Source organism: Propithecus coquereli, unplaced genomic scaffold (assembly GCF_000956105.1).
Source record: "Propithecus coquereli isolate 6110/MARCELLA unplaced genomic scaffold, Pcoq_1.0 Scaffold404, whole genome shotgun sequence".
In the NCBI taxonomy this organism is placed as follows: Eukaryota; Metazoa; Chordata; class Mammalia; order Primates; family Indriidae; genus Propithecus; species Propithecus coquereli.
Window position 1 is genome coordinate 587789 of NW_012149775.1, and position 19177 is coordinate 606965.

Below are 19177 nucleotides of genomic sequence, written 5' to 3' on the forward strand. Positions count from 1 at the left end.
GAACGCTAGAGTTTAGCTTGCTCCCTTGCCTACAATAGACTTTCTAGAATGGGAGAAAAGCAAGTTATACACTGTTAAGAATTGTAGAGGACTGGGTGGAGTGGGCTCACATCTGTAATCCTAGCACTCTGGGAGGCTGAGGCGGGAGGATCCCTTGAGCTCAGGAGTTCGAGACCAGCCTGAGCAAGAGCAAGACCCCGTGTCTACAAAAAACAGAAAAATTAGCCAGGCATGGTGGCGTGTGTGTATCGTCCCAGCTACTCAGGAGGCTGAGGCAGGAGAATCACTTGAGCCCAGGAGTTCGAGACCAGCCTGAGCAAGAGCAAGACCCCGTGTCTACAAAAAACAGAAAAATTAGCCAGGCATGGTGGCGTGTGTGTATCGTCCCAGCTACTCAGGAGGCTGAGGCAGGAGAATCACTTGAGCCCAGGAGTTTGAGATTGCAGTGAGCTGTGATGACACCATCGTACTCTAGCCTGGGCGACAGAGCAAGACTGTCTCAAAATGAAAAAATTGTAGAGGTATTTTTTCCCCCAAAAGTTGGTTATAGTCAGAAAAGCATGCTACAATAGAAGAAATATTGAGAATAATGTTAGTCCCTAGAATTACTGAAAATATGGCTAAAGGAAATACTAAGTTATTACGTTTCCAAGGCAGCTTTGCTTTGACTTATTTTATGCTCTTAGAGAAGCATGAGCTATTAGGTAGAACAGATTATTTTGGAGACATGAGGTGGCATTCTCTACTAGTCATCTTTGTCTTAGGTTGACTAAGAAAACTCACAGGCAACAGCCACAGGTGTGCCCATAACCCAGAGGAGTCCCGGATGGGCCGTATGTTGGAAATGGTGCAATAGTAGTTTTCCGCTGTGCACATTCACGTGAGTCTCCTAGAGCACTGTTAAAACGGACTGCTGGGGTCCAACCCATTTCTGGTTCAGTACATCTGGGTGGGACTGAAAACTTGCGTTTCTACAAGTTCCCAGGGGATGCTGATGCTAGTCTGGGAACCAGTTATGCATTGTCATTCATCTTCGTTTCCACTTCCCATCTCTAGATCCTGTATCTGGGCCTATGCCTTTCCCAGTTAAGACTGACTGGTACTAGTGGTGGTGGTTTGAGTACAAGATTAAAGATAAGATGAGGGTCAGCGAAGTGATGTCTCTCAGTATCTGTGGAGGTTCCAGAACCTCCTTCAGATACCAAAGTCAGCAGATGCTCAAGTCCTTCACATAAATTGGCGTAGTTACTTGCATATAACCTAAACATTACCTCCCCCATACTTTAAATCACCTCTAGATTACTTCCAATACCCAATACAATGTAAAGTTATTCTATATTGTTTAGGAAATGACAAAAAAAATCTGTACTTGTTCAGTATAATTTTTTCCCCAAATATCCAGTTGGTGGACTCCCTGGATGCAGAACCAATAGATACGCAGGGCCAACTTTATCGTGATACACTCGTCTATTTAAGGAGAGCACAGTATAACTGAACTTAAGTCCCATGTCTCCACCGGCAATCCCTCCCTAAATAAGCACACGTCTCGCAACTTTTTTCAATTCCCATTTATTTTTGGCTCTTGGGGCATTGTCATCTTTTCAATATGAAAAAAAGCAGCAAGTTCAACACAAAATAGAAATCTGAAGTGTAGGATATGACAAAACCAAGGGTAGGGAGAAAAAAGGCAACAGCAAAGAGATGAGATTTGCAAAAAAGAGGGTGTCCTGTCCCCTCTCTGGGGAATGACTCATTTAGGTGGCAGCATACACCTTTCCACACAAGTAAGGGATGCTACTACTTTCTTGCGGGTAAGAAAAGGTAGGGACAGGGAGGGCATTTCTGGAGGGTTAGGGACAAAGGCTCAGCTCTCCCCCCTCCTGATCCCCTTCTCCAAGGCAAAGGAAGGAACCCAATGTATGAGTGAGGTGGAGAGGGGAGCATTCCACTTCACAGGGTGGGGCAGAACCCCCCAAAGGGCAGAGCTTGGAGATTTAAAGTGGAGATAATACTGCTAACACCTTCCTTGAAGCTGAGAGATAGAACATGCAAATACCTAGAAGTTGACTTAAAAGCTTGGATTTCCCTCTCCAAAACTGTTCTAGAATGGAAAATCCTATCCCTTCTTCATAGTGACTTCCCCCGCCCCCACCCCGCCCCGCCCCACCCCATCCCACTTTGCCACTACTTGGGCTTAGGATGATGGTCATCATCTGGGTTTTCAGCACCCGGTTGGTTCTAAATGGCATCTGGATGAGACCCAGCGCCTTAGAATTATTTTAAAAACAGAGGGAAATATTAACTGGACAGAAGGGAGGAATGGGCACCTGAAAGAAATAGAGGTTACCCAGAAAGGCAGAAATCTATGTTTCCCAGAGTGGAAAGAGAGAGGAGACATTCAACAAACAAGTATTTATTGAGCGCCTACTATGTGCCGGGCACTGTTCTAGACCCCCCTAAAAGAAAAAAAAAAAGAGGCAGCAAACACAAATTCTGAGGGAGAGGAAAGGGGTAGTTGAGGAAGAAGGCTGAGGGGGCTGGAAGCCTGAGGTGAGGGGGGCTATGCCTTAGGCCTCCTCTTCGGCCTCCTCACCGAAATCCTCCTCCTCTTCCGCGGTGGCATCCTGGTACTGCTGATACTCAGAGACGAGGTCGTTCATGTTGCTCTCAGCCTCGGTGAACTCCATCTCGTCCATGCCCTCGCCTGTATACCAGTGGAGGAAGGCCTTCCGGCGGAACATGGCCGTAAACTGCTCTGAGATGCGCTTGAACAGCTCCTGGATGGCTGTGCTGTTGCCGATGAAGGTGACCGCCATCTTGAGGCCACGAGGTGGGATGTCGCAGACAGCCGTCTTGACATTGTTGGGGATCCACTCCACAAAGTAGCTGCTGTTCTTGTTCTGCACGTTGAGCATCTGCTCATCTACCTCCTTCATGGACATCCGTCCACGGAAGACAGCAGCCACAGTGAGGTACCGGCCGTGGCGGGGGTCGCAGGCAGCCATCATGTTCTTGGCATCGAAGACCTGCTGAGTGAGTTCGGGCACAGTGAGAGCCCGATACTGCTGGCTTCCACGGCTGGTGAGAGGGGCAAAGCCAGGCATGAAGAAGTGGAGACGTGGGAAGGGCACCATGTTGACTGCCAGCTTGCGGAGGTCAGCATTGAGCTGGCCAGGGAAGCGGAGGCAGGTGGTGACACCACTCATGGTAGCTGAGACAAGATGGTTCAGGTCCCCGTACGTCGGCGTGGTCAGCTTGAGGGTGCGGAAGCAGATGTCATAAAGGGCCTCGTTGTCAATGCAGTAGGTCTCATCAGTGTTTTCTACCAGCTGATGGACGGAGAGGGTGGCGTTGTAGGGCTCAACCACAGTGTCGGACACTTTGGGTGAGGGCACCACACTGAAGGTGTTCATGATACGGTCAGGATACTCTTCTCGGATCTTGCTGATAAGGAGAGTGCCCATTCCAGAGCCTGTGCCCCCGCCCAACGAGTGGGTCAGCTGGAAACCCTGCAGGCAGTCACAGCTCTCCGCCTCCTTCCGCACCACATCCAGGACGGAATCAACCAGCTCGGCCCCTTCTGTATAGTGGCCCTTGGCCCAGTTGTTGCCTGCCCCTGACTGACCTGGAATGGTGTAAGGAGAAAAACTTAATTAATTAGCAGGGTGTGGAACATATATGAGGTTTCCCCCTTTCAACCTTTGGAATAATTCCCTTGGATGTATCTTCTTTCTACTTCACCTGTGAGGTGTTCTCCTCCCACCTTCCCATACTTTACCAGCTAGAGCAGTAACTACCTCTGCCCTCCATCAGCGATTTCGGAAAATAGCTCTGTATAAGCTCTCCAGTACAACAACCACCTCTAACTTCTGCTGTCTTCTTTACACCCAAATAAATTTAATCTGATGGTGTCCACTAATACCCTCTATATAACTCACCAAAAACAAAGTTGTCTGGTCTGAAGATCTGGCCAAAAGGACCCGAGCGAACAGAGTCCATGGTCCCAGGTTCTAGATCCACCAGGATAGCACGAGGAACATACTTGCCACCTACAGGGAATCAAGTAGAGGTGTGAGACCTGGCAGAGGGGAAGGTAAATATATTGGGGTTGGGAGAAAGCTGGGGACCCAAGCCTGTCATTCCCGGCCCTGCCACCACGTGGCAGAAGAGTTAGTCTTGGCCCCAATGGTGGGTCACCAAGGAAAAAGGATGATAGATTCATCCAAAAGGGATAAAGGGTCCCCAAGGATGGAAAGAGAACCCGGAGAACTATGAGAGAGAAAAGGGGACCCAGGCTTCCCGGGCTCCTGTCCTCACCTGTGGCTTCATTGTAGTACACGGAGATCCGGTCCAGCTGCAGGTCGCTGTCCCCGTGGTAGGTACCGGTGGGGTCGATGCCGTGTTCATCACTGATCACCTCCCAGAACTGCCGGAGAAGAGCAATGAGCCCTCAAGAGTTCAAGTCCCGGCCGACTACGCTCGCCGCCCATTGTAATTCCAGCGCGACCTCGTAGGCCCTGCATCTGCCGGCCACACCCTTCCCTAGACACGCGCACACCGGGGAAACCGCAGTGTTCCCCGCTTGCTATGAGACGATGTGCAGCAAGGAAGGCCTGGCGTTCGCAGGGACCCGGGAGAGCGGAGGGAAGGCGACCCAACTGGAAAGGCCCCACCCCCCAGCCCCAGCCAGGCACCGCCCTCCAGGCCGCGCACAAAAGGCCGGGGTCTAGCAAGCCGCCTCCGCCGCCCGCGCCCCGCCCGCACGTGACGCGGCGCACGCGCAGGCCGCCGCCCACAAGAGGAGGCCGCGCGCGCGTGGGCGGGGCCCAAGGCGGACCACCCGCACGAGGGGCGGGGCCAGCGCGCCCCCGCGGGCCCGCATTGTCGCCGCGCGCCCGACCCCGCCCCGCAGGGCCCGCCCTTCTGCTACAACGTAGCAGCCGCACTTCCTCCCCGCCCCTCCCCCGCTACACTGTAACCGCGCGCAAAAAAAAAAAAAAAAAATTCCTCTGGGCCCCGGAATTTTATTCCTTCGCTAGATCTTTTTCTCCTCCAAAGATTCTCTTTCCCTCCCTTGTTTGTTTGGTCTTGAGACTCATCAAAGAAAAGCACGCCCTTTTTTCTCTCTCCCTTTCTCCGTATCTGTTCACGCCCTAGATCTCTCTTAGGAGCAAAGAAAGGAAGTGAAATTAATACAATACATATTCCCTTCCACCCACGAAAAGCGACAGCGCCGCCCCGCCGGGGCCCCCGATCTTTCGTGAAGGGCAGGCGTAGCGCAGCCCACCCGGCGCTCGCGGCCCCCGCCTTTGCAGGGGAGCTCCCGGCAGCTGCCGCCGCCTCCCCTTCCCCCTCCGGCTCGCCCTGCGAGGGGGGGTGGGCGGGACGCACATGGGCAAAACCTCGTTTCGCTTTGTCTCGGGCCGTTTCCGCACCTCTCTGCCCGCTTCTCGGACCGTTAGAAAATTCCCTTTTAGTAAATCTTACAGATCCTCTGTGTTTCTGCCCCCGAAACCCGAAGAATCCTTTTAATAGTTCTTCCAAAATGTGCTGCCAAGAAAAATACCCATTTTCCAAAAGCAAATGCTAGTTACACTGGTGTATTATTTCTGTGTTAAAAAAAACTTGGGAGAGGGCAAAGCTTGATTAAGGAGTAAGAGCGCAGATGCCCCACAACCATTTTTCATAATTTACCTGGACTTTTCCTTCCAAAAAGAAATACAATTAAAAGAAGAGGGTAAAAATTCTTACCTTGGCACCGATCTGGTTGCCACACTGACCGGCCTGGATGTGCACGATTTCCCTCATGGTTAAAATTTATTGTAATTTTTTTTGCTGGCCTCAAAGTATGTATGGGGCAAAAAAAATATATGTAGTTTTCTTTGCTAGTCGCAGGCTGATAGGATGGGACGTGCCCCGGAGGCTGCAGCAGCGAGGTCCGAACGCGGCAGCAGGAAGGCTCTGAGAGGGAGAAAGAAGCGGGGAGGGCGCGGGAGAGAAGGCGGGCAGGGCGGGGCGCGCGTGCGCCGGGGCTGGGAGGCGGGAGAAGCGGCCCCGCGCGCGGTGTGCAGACAAAGCCTCGTCGAGCCTGGCTCTGATTAGTCGGTGTCGGTCATGTACCAGGCGTCCATTGGTCCCTGCGCCCGGGGGCGAGCGCAGTCCTCTCTGGGAGCTGTAGTCCCCCATTGTTGTCCACGCTGCAAAATGTAGGGACGAATGGGTGGGTACTGGGCTTGTATTTTGTGGGTTTTTCTTTTAAATGAAAAAATGACCTTGCGCAAGATTTCTTTCCAATATGCCTGAGTTTTTGGTAGAAAAAGAGAGCAGTTTTCGGGGATGCAGGAATTGGGAAGTCTGGTGTTCCAGAAGGTGGGTGGTGGGGTAGGCACGCCCTGAAAGCTCCCGACTGCGGTAGCTCTCGGAAAGACAAGACTAAGCTTAGCGAAAACTGGGGAGAAGTGTGGCACCCGGCTCTGCTGCCTAACTTCTGGCCCTTGGTGACCCCAAGGCATGAACTTTAATAAGCCGCTGCTCCCCCAGATACCTCAGTAAGAAGGAGGGAATTGCCCTTCTACTATTTCCCTGGGAATTTTCGAGTGATGTTTCGAAAGAGAAACAAAATTGCAGCAAGGACCTTTCAGGACAGAGATGTTATCTGAAGGGTATGCTCGAAGATAAATTGAGTAGAGAAACTGGTATCTGGGATTTGTGAAGCCAGAATTCTCCATTCAAGTAGGGTATCTGGGCCTTAGGGCGGCGTTTGAGGACACCTTGGTCTTGTCAAACAGGGAACTATGGGATGAAATGCCTGATAGATTTTCAGTCTTTCCAGCCTGCCACTCTAGACATTTTGATGAAGTCAGTGGTTTTTCAATTCGCTTATTTCACTGACCAGGTGGCGGCCACTGCAACCCTTCAAGAGCCCCAGGATTGAAAAAAGGAGAGAGGGGTAATTGACGAAAGAAAATTGGATGGGCTCAAGTCAGAATCCATCTGCTTCTTCCCAGGGATTCATTCCCTCATTTGATAGATACTAAATATTCACCAAACCAGGAACTAAGGATACAAAAATGATTAAGAATTAGCTCCCTATCGTCTAGGATGTTGCCGTTTGGTGAGAAGTGTATAAAAAAGTGTGCTTAGCACTATAATAGAGATGATGTAATATCAAATTAAGGTCATTGTTAATTCACATTCGGTCAATACACAGATCAACATATTTCTAAATCACCCTCTCAATAAAGGAACATCAAGTTGTGTAAGACCCATCTACCCACTTAAAATATAATGTTTTATGTTTTAGGACATGATAACAATGAAAGCAGTTTTTTATGGTAGGGGAAAGAGCTTAGAATTTAGAATTAGAGTATTTGTTTCAACTGTCTTTACCCTACATTAGCCGTAGGGTCCTAGGCAAGTCATTTAACTTCGCGGAGTTTCAAATCCCTCGTTTGTAAAATCTACTTCTATTTGATTGTTGTAGACAGCATTGAGATAACGAGTGGAATGGGCTTCCTAAATTATACAAACGTCACATTGTTACAATTTTTTTAGTGTCTTATAGTGAAATAAATGATTTTATCTTTCCTTCGCCCCTTGAAAGGTGAGGACAGCCTTTAAGATACCAAAACAGTTCTCTCTGTTCGCCTGCAGATCTTTGCTTTAGGAGCTTGCATTTAGGAAAATGACCCCAAAATGTCTGTCAGGGATGTATTCCCAGGGAGAAATGACATGACTTCTACTAAACAAGTCAAATCAAAAGGAAATGAAATTCCATTGCAATAAGAATTCCTCAAGCGCCACGCCTACGGGCTGTCCTCCAAGCTGCAGCCTCTAGCCACGACTGCAATCCGCAGCCCCATTTCATTTCTCCTGAGTCAGCGGACACCATGTCTGGGAGGACCGAGGAAGGACGCTCTGGCCGCACCAGACGCAGCTGACGTCGTCTATGGTACAGCGCCTCTATCCGCTGCCCGCCGCTAACGCTAGATTCTCTGCCCGCGGTTCGGAAATCTGCGCGGGAAGTGGGTGGTGGGCGGGGAAGCGGTAGTGGGTCGTCCCTTGGAACTGCCCAATCGAGGTGCACTATTCCGTGCGCGCACGGCGGCCTCCGATTATCGTCCCACTTAACTGATTTTAGTCTCCTCCTTTTTGACCTGTAAGGGGGCGGGGAGGGGCGAGGAGGGGCGGGGCTTTGGGTGTGCCTCGCCCCACGGGCTTCATCAATCAGCCCGCAACAGGGCTTTGAAAGACAGCGGCAGGAGCCAATCAGAGCATCGGCTTCCTTCTGGCTCGCTCACTCGCACCACCCCGGTCGCGGCCGTTACTGGTGGCGCGCGCGGGGACTCAAAGTAGGTGAGTTCTGGGGGCCTCGCCCACGGCTCTCCGGGTGCCATCTTGATTCCCCCAGAGGGCGGGAGGGGCTTGCTTGGGTGCGACAGGGCGGTGGTGACTTGGAAGTTTGCTTCTTGGATTGTAATACTAATCCTTACCTGGCGCCCCGCCCTGAGTTTAGGTACGAAGACGCTGGGAGACATTGAACCACGGGGGAACCTACTAGGGTGGGGATCAAAGATGGGGGCCTTTTGAATTGCAGCCAAGGGTCGTGGCACCCTCTGAGTTGGCCAGTCATAAGGAAGGAGTGAACACTTTCTCCACGAGGCATCTTACTTTCCCCTACCTGTCAACATGTTTAGCTTGGCATCTTTTTTTGTTTGTTTGTGTTTTTGTTTTTTTGGTGAGTCAGTCTCTCTCTGCCCTGGCTGGAGTGCCGTGGCGTCAGCCTAGCTCACAGCAACCTCGAACTCCTGGGCTCAAGTGATCCTCCTGCCTCAGCCTCCCGAGCAGCTGGGACTACAGGCGGACACCACCATGCCCGGCTAATTTTTTCTATTTTCTTTAGTAGAGACGGGTCTCACTTTTGCTCAGGCTGATCTCCAATTCCTGAGCTCAAGCGATCCTCTCGCCTTGGCCTCCCAGACTGCTAGGATTACAGGCGTGAGCCACCCACCGCGCTCGGCCTAGGGTGGGGTCTTTCTAGGTGAATTCCACTCAGGCTCTTTTGAATTTCCATATCCTCTCATTTATTCTTTCATCAGTGGGCTCAGTGATGTAGCCTCCACAAGGGCAGGGTTCATTTTATGTTTGGTTCACAGATGTATCCCAAATACTTCAAACAGTATCAGGTGCGCCATCACCACCATTGAATGAATATGATGGACCCTAGGGGAAAAGATACAGTTTCCCTAGTCCAGTCCTGAAGATGAGGTGTGAAGGCAGAAATGGAAAGTAATGGTTACAATATGGTGAGAAGTGTTAGAGTAGGCACAAGTCCAATGACCACTGTGGATCACCAGAAAACAGGGAAAACTCTACGAAAGGCTTTGCTGAGAAAGTCATTTGAACTGACTCTTAAAGGATGGGTAGGAGTTGGACCAGAAAACTAGGACTGAAGGGTCATGGAACTGGCCTGAGGCATGAAGATGTGGAGGACAACAAGGACAGTGTGTTCAGAGATTGGAGAGAAGGGCTGTGCCTGAAGCATAGGCTTTTGGGGAAGGGTGTGCATTAAGGACAGGAGGTAGAGATCATGGACGGTCTTGCTAAGGAGTTTAGATTTTATTTTATCCTGTGGGCCTGGAAAGCCATCAGAAAATATTAGACAAAGGAGAGACATTATCTGGGTGACCGTGGGCAAATTCCTTAACCCAGCTATGTTGCAGTTTCTTTATCTGAAAAAATGGAAGATGATACCTACTTTTTTCTTTTATATTTATATATATATATGTATATGTGTGTGTATATATATATATATATATATATATATATATATATTAAAGGCTGGTCAAGTGAAAATACCTGCTTTACAGCATTCTTGTGAAGATTAAATGAGTCAGTCAGTATAAGGTAATTAGGACAGTGCTTGACACATAGGAAACATCTGTATACATCAGCTGTTGTGACTTCTTGCAATTTGGCCTGATCATACTAAGGTGGTCTGGTAAAGTGTAAAAAGCCTGGGCTTTGCAGCCAGAAGCATCGTTATTCCTATCTATTTACCTGCTGTTATCCTGAGCAAATTATGTAACATTTTTAGCATTAGTTTCCTGAATGCCTGCCTCATATGGCCACTATGCCTGACACATAACACAATGCCTAACACATACTTGGCATGTGTTAGCAAAATGGTGTCTTTCAAATTGTGGGTTGCAACCCAGTAGTGGACAGTGAAAATTTAGTGGGTTGCAAATCAGTATTTTAAAAATAATATGGAGAGAATAGAAAAATATAGAATGAAAAATATCAGCGTATTTATTGTACATAGTAAGGCTAAGCATTGTTTCTCAAAACTTCTGTTTATATAAACAGGCATGTGTTTATACATATTTGTATACTTGGGACCTTATAATATGTCTTACTCTGTGTCATGGATATGTTTTAAATGCTTTGAAAGGATAACATCAGAATGATTGGTAGAAAGAGAAGCATCAACCTTCATAGCAATCCAGGTTTACCTCCAGTTATCAGTCTGATCAGTGTGATGCATGATGCAGTTGGTGTGAACCAACGATGGGGATGATGATAATGTGTTTCCTTCCCAGATTATGGAGGACACACAGGTTATCAACTGGGACATTGAAGAAGAGGAGGAGACAGAACAATCCAGTGAATCCTTGGAGTACAGCTTGGAGCCTGTAGGGCGGCTGCGTATCTTCAGTGGTGCCCATGGACCAGAAAAAGGTCAGGGGTTATTGGATGCTGAAGTATTGATCTAGGTCTTTTATTTTTGTGGGGAGGTAATTGGAGGGTTGCAAGGAGATCTCAAAATTTTTTTTTTACTAGGAATGGAAGAGAAGGGACTGATTGAGTTGATTGTTCCAGGATAGTGCCCTGGGCCTACTGGAAATGATTTTACTTTGATAGAAGATTAAGAGATTCAAATAAAAATCCAGTGTGGTCGGGAGATGGATGGTGATGATGATTACACAACAATGTGAATGTACTTAATGCCACTGAACTGTGCACTTAAAATTATTAAAATGGTAAATTTTGTGTTACGTATATTTTATCACAATTTTAAAAATCCAGTGTGGATGGATGAGGTATTGCATATGAATAATGCATATAATTTTCAATGCCTAGATATCCTAGCGCCTTTTATTTTTCTAATGCGTGTGGGGCCTTGAGTGAGTAGTGGGTACCTAATAGGACTGTTTTCCTAATGACAGGCCAGGACTCTGGCCTTAGAACCTATCTACCTCTCTAATTTTTAGATTTCCCACTACACGTCGGGAAGAATGTGGTAGGCCGAATGCCTGACTGTTCTGTGCCCCTACCCTTTCCATCCATCTCCAAACAACATGCAGTGATTGAAATCTTGGCCTGGGACAAGGCACCTATCCTCCGAGATTGTGGAAGCCTCAATGGTACTCAAATCCTGAGGCCTCCTAAGGTTCTGAGCCCTGGGGTGAGTTATCGTCTGAGGGACCAGGAATTGATTCTCTTTGCTGACTTGCCCTGCCAGTACCATCGCTTGGATGTGCCCCTGCCCTTTGTCTCTCGGGGTCCTCTAACTGTAGAGGAGACACCCAGGGTACAGGGAGGAACTCAACCTCAGAGGCTTCTGTTGGCTGAAGACTCGGAGGAGGAAGTAGGTAAGCTTATGTATTGGGAGGGTGGGAGAGGAGGAGATGGGGATGATGAGTGTGAAACTGTCAACTTCTTTCTATTCTTGACAGAGTCCCTTTCTGAAAGATGTGTGATGAAAGAATCAAGGACCACATCCTCCCCTTTGTCAACAGTAGTTCCAGAGAGGTAAGTGCCAAAGGGCCAGACACCTGAGTCTTCAAAAGGAGGAAGAAACAGGGGCTGGAGGATCAATCTCTAAGAGAGAGAATTATCATGAAAGTTGGGGCTGGGGTATACATACTCATTCACTCAGCTGAATTTCTATGGAGCACCTTTGATGTGTCAGCTGGAGAACTAATTACTGGAAACAGAAAACAAATACTACCTTGTGTCTGCCCTCAAGAAGCTCACAATTGAGTGGGGTATCCCTTTCTTGGAAATAGATTCTACAGTCTCTCTGTCTTCCCTTTGTAGTGATGAAGAGGGGCCTTCCCCTGGCCCAGGTGGCCCTGGGCCACATTGTGCCTTCAACTTGGACAGTGACACAGATGAGGAGGAAGGTCAGCAAACAGCAACAGGGGAGGCCTCCTCCGCTGCCAGAAGAGGTGCCGCTGCAGAGGCAGAGCAACCTGCAGCTGATGGAGTTGCAACCAAAATCCAGTGTGAAAAGGATCAGCCTTCAGTGAAAGAGAGGGACAATGACACAAAAATCAAGAAGGATGGAGGAAATGGGGTGGTCCCAGTTAGGGTGATTCTGGAGAGGAGCCAACCTCCTGGGGAGGACAGTGACACAGATAGGGATGATGAGAGCAGGCCTCCTGGAAGGTCAGCTGAGGTCCATTTGGAAAGGGCCCAGCCTTGTGGCATTATCGATAGTGATACTGATGTGGAAGAAGAGGGAATCCCAGCAACCCCAGCTGTAGTTCCTATGAAGAAGAGGCAAATATTCCATGGAGCTGGTACAAGGGGTCCTGGAGCACCTGGCTTGGCACATCTGCAGGAGAGCCAGGCTGACAGTGATACAGATATGGAGGAGAGCGAGGCCCCACAGGCCATCCCTTTGGAGAAAAGCCAGACTTCCATGCTGATCAACAGTGATACAGATGATGAGGAAGAAGTCTCAGCAGCACTCACTTTGGCACGTCTGAAAGAGAGCCAGGCTGTTGTATGGAACAGAGTTATGGATGTGGAAGAGGACAGGGCCCAACCTGTGGTCCTTCTGGAGCAAACTGCCAGTGGGAGAGACAGTGACACAGATGTGGAAGAGGGAGGGCTCCCAGTAGAAAAGAGAGAAACCGTCCCTGAGGGTCACACAGACAAAGATGGAACCATTGTTATAGCACATTCAGAAGAGAACCAACCTCCTCCTGGGGACAGTGATATAGGTGTAGAAGCAGATAAGAGTTCACCTGGGATCCACCCGGAGAGAAGCCAAGCCTCCAGCACGGTGGACATCAACACAGAAGGGGAGGAGGATGTCCCACCAGGGCCAGCTGTTGTACATCTGGAGAAGCATCAGGTGTCTGTGGAGGGGACATATCAAACAGATGTGGAAGCAGAGAGGGGGCCAGCAAAGCTGCCTGTGGTGCCTCTAGAGGAAGGCCAGCCTCCTCTGGATGAGGACTGTGAGACAGATGTAGAGGAGGGCATGTCCTTAGCAGCCTCGGCAGCAACAGATATAAGAAAGAGCCGGCTTCCAGCAGAAGGGGATGCTGGGACAGAGCGGGCTGCAGCTGTTCTTGAGAGGGAGAGAGCTCTTGAGGTGGGGGTCCAGGGTGGGTCACCTGTGGCACAAGTGGAGCAGGACCTTCTCCCTATCTCAGTGGAGAATCTCACAGATCCTGTGGTGGACACAGGCACTCCAGAGGAACCCAGGCAGCCACAGAGAGAGGGAGCCCAGACCCCTGCAGGAAGAGAGAGAGAACCACATGTGGGCATGACCAAGGACTCTGAAGACAACCAAGATGGTAAGTTACTGGCCTTTCTTCCTCTCTTGAGCCCTTAAATAAACCATGGAAGTTCCAAGGGTTGGGGTTAGGAACAAAAGAGTAGAGATTAAGTAAGGAGTTAAGGGACAGATACGATTTCTTTTATTATCTATCCTATATTCCTCCCTACCAGATTCTGAAGATCTGGCCCTACAGGCTACCCAGTGCTTTGTGGAGAGAGAGACTGAGAGCCTGGAAGGTGAGGACACCTGTATTATTTGGATCCTGGTATCGGTGGGAGCTGGGAGATTAGACTAGTGGTCCTTGAAGGGTGTGAAGGCTGGCATGGGTAGGGTAGGAGACCAGAAAATGGAATCCTGGGGTTCTGTGGAGGAGCTGTGCTTAGGCTGTCTTTTCTTGTGCAGCAGTCCAGAGCATGGAGGATGAACCCACCCAGGCCTTCCTGATTACTCTCCCCCCAGAGCCTGGCCCTTCCCATTGCAGCTTCCAGGCCCCAGGTACAACAAACTCTCCCTTCCTCTGTGCTCACAACTTTGCATCCTTTGTTGTTTTTCCCCTCTACATATTTCTGTCATATTCCTTGACTACAGTTGGCCCTCTGTACCTGTGGGTTCCTCATCTAGGGGTTCAACCAACTGTGAGTTGAAAATATTTGAAAAAAAAAAAACCCACAATAAAAAATAATACAAATTTTAAAAATGTAATATAACAACTATTTACATAGCATTTTCATCATATCAGGTATTACGAGTAGTCTAGAGGTGATTTAAAGCTGCAGTCCCCACCTCCTTGTCCTCCCCATCATTCGCTCACATCACCACTTGAGCTCCGCACACCGCTCCCATCCGTGGAAAAGTTGTCTTCTGTGAAACCAGTCCCTGGTGCCAAAAAGGCTGGGGACCGCTGATTTAAAGTATATGGGAGAGCTGGGAGCAGTGGTACATGCCTGTAGTCCCAGACACTTGGCAGGCTGAAGTGGGAGGATCACTTGAGCTGAGGAGTCCGGCCTAGGCAACATAGAGAGATGACCATCTCTTAAAAAAAAATTTTTTTTTTAAGTATACAGGAGGTTATGTGTAGGTTATATGCAAATACTACGCCATTTTATATGAGGAACTTGAGCATCTGAGGATTTTAGTATCCACGGGGGTCCTGGGACCAATCCCCCATGGATACCAAGAGATGACTGTATTTTGCTGATGTTTCTCCATCTCATCAGGAAAAAATGCCATATTATGGAAAACAGTATGGAGATTCCTGAAAAAACTAAAAATAGAAATATCATATGATCCAGCAATCCCGTTGCTGTGTGTATATCCCCAAAGAGGAGATCAGTACGTTGAAGAAATTATCTGCACTCTCCTGTTCACTGCAGAACAATTCACAATAGCCAAGATAATGGAATCAACTTAAAAGTGTACATCAGTGGATGAATGGATAAAGAAAATGTGGTATATTTATGTATACAATGGAATAAAGAATGAAATCTTGTCATTTGCAGCAACATGGAGGTCATTATGTTAAGAGAAATAAACCAGACACAGAAGGACAAACACCACATGTTCTTTCTCATGTAGGCTGAAAAAGTTGATCTTACGGAGGTAGAGAGGAGAATGGTGGTTCCTAGAAGCTGGGAAGGGTAGAAGGGAGGAAGGGAAAAAGAAAGGTTTGTTAATGGGTACAAAAATACAACTAGATTGAAGAAATAAGTTCTAGTTTCGATAGCACAGTAGGGTAACTGTAGTTACAATAATTTATTGTTTATTTCAAAATGGCTAAAAGATTTGTAATTATCCCAACACAAAGAAATGATCGGCCAGGTGCAGTGGCTCACGCCTGTAATCCTAGCACTCTGGGAGGCTGAGGCGGGCGGATCGTTTGAGCTCAGGAGTTCGAGACCAGCCTGAGCAAGAGCGAGACCCTGTCTCTACCAAAAATAGAAAGAAATTAGCTGGGCGGGCGCGGTGGCTCACGCCTGTAATCCTAGCTCTCTGGGAGGCCGAGGCGGGCGGATTGTTTGAGCTCAGGGGTTCGAGACCAGCCTGAGCAAGAGCGAGACCCCGTCTCTACCAAAAATAGAAAGAAATTAATTGGACAGCTAAAAATATATAGAAAAAATTAGCCGGGCATGATGGCGCATGCCTGTAGTCCCAGCTACTCAGGAGGCTGAGGCAGAAGGATCGCTTGAGCCCAGGAGTTTGAGGTTGCTGTGAGCTAGGCTGACACCACAGCACTCTAGCCTGGGCAGCAACAGAGCAAGACTCTGAAAAAAAAAAAAAAAAAAAAAAGAAATGATCAATGTTTGAGGTGATGGTTATCTCAATTACCCTGATGTGGTCATTGCAATTGTATGCATGTATCAAAACATCACATGTACCTCATAAATATGTACAATTATTATGTATCAATAAAAAAAGAAAATGTATATATACACAGTGCAATGCTATTCAGCCTTTAAAAAATAAGGAAATTCTGTCACTTGTGACAACATGGATGAACCTGGAGGATATTACACTGAATGAAATGATCCAGACACAGAAAGACAAATACCGTATGATCTCGTATGTGGGCTCTACAAAAGGCGACCTCAAAAGCAGAGAACAGAATGGTGATTACCAGGGGTTAAGGGGAGACAGGGACGGGCATTGGGGAGATGTTGGTCAAAGGTTACAAAATTTCAGCTAGACAGAAGGAGTAACTTCAGGAGATCTATTGTACAACACGTGACTATAGTTAATAACTGCATTATATACTTAAAAATTGCTAAGGGTAGATTTTAAGTGTTCTCACCACAAAAAAATAAGTATGTGAGGTAGTGGATATGTTAACTAGCTTGATTTATACATTATACAATGACATATCAAAACATTATGTTGTATCCCATAAATATATATAATTTTTATTTGTCAACTAAAAATAAATAAAAGAAAATATAAGGAAACTCAACGAAAATAAAATTGTCAAAGTTATGATGTCAAAAACAGTATTCAAAAAAACAATAAAAAACAATACAACAATAAAAATAATGCAAATAGAAATAAGTATTTACATTTTACGAGGTACTATAAGTAATCTAGAAATGATTTAAAGTATATCTATAGGTTATATGCAAATACTATGCCATTTTATACAAGGGACATGAGCAGCCACAGTTTGGTATCCACGGGGGGTCCTGGAGCACACCTCCCACACATACCAAGGGATGACTGGATTTTGCTGATGTTTCTCCATCTCATCGGGGAAAAAATGCCATATTAAGTAGGACTCACAGACCAACTAGTTTAGATCATTTTTAAAGAGACTACTGAGGGGGCTTTCATATGATGGTATGGTCTTTTTGAGACAAACATTAAATGCTATAACTACCATCTTTATTCTCAGCTTTCCTTTAATAACTTATTTAGATTTATTATTCATGAATTTATCTTAATCTTTTTCAACCTATTTTTTATTCCAACCTGTACTCCTCCCTCCCCCCCCCCCTTACTCTCTCTCAGTCTCTCTCACTCTACTTCCAGGTGCCCTAGATGAGCCATGGGAGGTCCTGGCTACACAGCCATTCTGCCTGAGAGAGTCTGAGGCCTCTGAGACCCAGCCTATTGCCACCTACCTCAAGGCCCATGGATCTTGCCTGTCTCCACCTAGGGCAACATCACAAGACCATCATCCAGAGAGCCCGGTTCACACAGAGCCACTGGGGATTCAAGGCAAAGGGATGCAGACTGTGGATAAAGGCATGGGTATACCAAAAGAAATAGCTGAGAGAGGGACCCCTGAGAAAGGACCATTGGAGAGGGAAACCAAGAAACTGCATCCAAGGGGAGAGAGAGATGTGGTGGGAACGGAAGAATTAACCAGGGAGATACAGGACAGAGAACAAAAACAGCTGTTAGCTAGAGACACTCAGAGACAAGAGTCTGACAAAAAGGTGAAAAGTACAAGTCCTGAAATGGATGGGGACAGTTTGAAGGTAGAAGTTGAGTCATCCAAGGAAATGCAGCAGAAAGAAATAGAGAAGCAGACCCTTATAAGAGGAATATTTGAGAAAGTAGAGAGCCCAGTACCAGAGGGAGAGTGTGAGCCAGCTGGGCTGGAAGTGAGGGGCCCCACAGTGATGCTGAACAGAGGCACACAGAGAGGGGGCCCAGAAGGCGGGAACCAGGACCAGAAAGGGCAGGCCTCCTGCCCAACACCAGAGCCTGGAGTGGGGATAGGGCACCTTCAGGCACCTGCTTCAGCCCCGGTAGCTTCTGGGAGGCAGTCAAGTGGAGAAAGGGGAGCCCAAGTGAACCCCAAGAGGCAGCAGAGAGGTAAGTGAAGGTGGAGGGGAACCCAAGGTGGTATGAAGCCCTCATGATAACCAACCCTGAGCACCCAACCACTTAGAACTCAGCCACCCTTGTGTTTACTTTCTGTCTAGGTCAACTGAATTGCAAGACGCCACCTGCTGAGAAGGCTTCCAGGGTGAGAGCTGCTTTCTCTACCAACCCCCTACTTCCCAAGCCATCTCTACACCCCCTCCAGTGCCCCTTCCTTTGGCATCTAGTCCTTTCTCCATACCCTAAGTTTTCTTCCATTTATGGAAGAAAGAAGCTTGGTTCTTTCGTGGTATGAAAGAGACTTGGTTGGCTTCTATTCCTTTACCCTTGGTACTCATTGTTTTCTATATCTGTTTCCCAAGTTCCGTCTCCTGCCTGAGAAAGAGTCCCTTTCTTCCTGTTCCTTCCTTCTTCACCCCAGCCATCCTCTTCATTGCCATCATCCATGTGTGAAGAACGTTATAGTGGCATTGTGGAGTGAGGTCCGTGGGAAGGAGGACTGCTTGCTCCCTAGGCAGTTCCCAGTCTAATGGAAGAGAGGTCCTAGACAGAAGGAGAAGTCCAGTGAGCATAATTTAACCATAAACAAGTATCAAGAACAGTGTCCCAGTTCTAGCTCTCTTCTCTCTACCTCTTCCTCCCTCACTTGCTTCTGTTTCTCCCCAGGAAAATCAAGAATCCCCAGATGCTTGTCTGCCTCCTACAGTGCCTGAAGCCTCAACCCCACCCCAAGACCCTCTTCTCTCCCAGAGCCAAAGCCATGTTGCACCTCAGTCCCTTCTTTCTGCCTTCCTACCTTCTCTTGAGCCATCCATTCCTAAAACCAGGCAAAACAGGAGTCAGGAAGCTTCAGAGACTCCCTCGTCCTCAGAGCTGGAACATTTCCACCGAAAGCCTAAAGTCAGACCCCAGGGGTCTTCCAGGATGACACCCTCTCCAGTTTCCTCTACTGCCCATGAGCCCCACCCTACCACCCCCACAGCCCAGCCTGTCACCCCCGAGCCCACATCTCGCACCACTCGGGGCAGGACAAATAGGTCCTCTCTCAAGACACCTGACCCAATTGTCTTTATAGCTCCTGAGCTCCAGCCTCCCACTTCCACAGCCCAGCCTGTCACCCCAAAACCCACATCTCGAGCCACTCGGGGCAGGACAAATAGGTCCTCTGTCAAGACCCCTGACTCAGTTGTCCCCACAGCCCTTGAGCTTCAGCCTTCCACCTCCACAGCCCAGCCTGTCACCCCCGAGCCCACATCTCGGGCCACTCGGGGCAGGACAAAT

General features: G+C 48.1%; 2 protein-coding genes across 6 annotated transcripts in view; one reads left to right on the forward strand and one right to left on the reverse strand.

Annotated features, from left to right (window-relative positions):
- Positions 1-2397: 2397 nt before the first annotated feature.
- On the reverse strand, positions 2398-6120 carry TUBB (tubulin, beta class I). The gene is made up of 4 exons (XM_012652930.1): positions 5752-6120; positions 4318-4426; positions 3939-4049; positions 2398-3625 (listed from the first exon to the last, which is right to left on the reverse strand). Exons 1-4 carry the CDS (start codon positions 5806-5808, stop codon positions 2568-2570), a joined length of 1335 nt encoding a protein of 444 aa, XP_012508384.1. The 5' UTR covers positions 5809-6120; the 3' UTR covers positions 2398-2567.
- A 2169-nt stretch (positions 6121-8289) lies between these two features.
- MDC1 (mediator of DNA-damage checkpoint 1) overlaps positions 8290-19177 on the forward strand; it is a 15282-nt gene continuing 4394 nt past the window's right edge. For 2 of the 5 annotated variants that reach the window (XM_012652906.1, XM_012652909.1), the window contains exons 1-10: positions 8290-8355; positions 10602-10740; positions 11274-11654; positions 11739-11814; positions 12103-13595; positions 13750-13815; positions 13982-14074; positions 17096-17887; positions 17998-18041; positions 18563-19170. In XM_012652906.1, coding sequence (XP_012508360.1) covers positions 10605-10740; positions 11274-11654; positions 11739-11814; positions 12103-13595; positions 13750-13815; positions 13982-14074; positions 17096-17887; positions 17998-18041; positions 18563-19170 — 3689 coding nt within the window. In that variant the 5' untranslated portion in view covers positions 8290-8355; positions 10602-10604. The remainder of the gene's footprint in view (positions 8356-10601; positions 10741-11273; positions 11655-11738; positions 11815-12102; positions 13596-13749; positions 13816-13981; positions 14075-17095; positions 17888-17997; positions 18042-18562; positions 19171-19177) is intronic. The other 3 variants (XM_012652910.1, XM_012652908.1, XM_012652907.1) reach the window with 3 other exon arrangements.

Excerpts from the sequence above, each read along its gene's own strand:
- TUBB (XM_012652930.1), bottom strand. The coding sequence starts at position 5,808 with ATGAGGGAAATCGTGCACATCCAGGCCGGTCAGTGTGGCAACCAGATC. Across the intron at positions 4,050-4,317 it reads GTACTACAATGAAGCCACAG|GTGGCAAGTATGTTCCTCGT; the intron begins GTGAGGACAGGA and ends GATTCCCTGTAG. Across the intron at positions 3,626-3,938 it reads ACCAGACAACTTTGTTTTTG|GTCAGTCAGGGGCAGGCAAC; the intron begins GTGAGTTATATA and ends ACACCATTCCAG.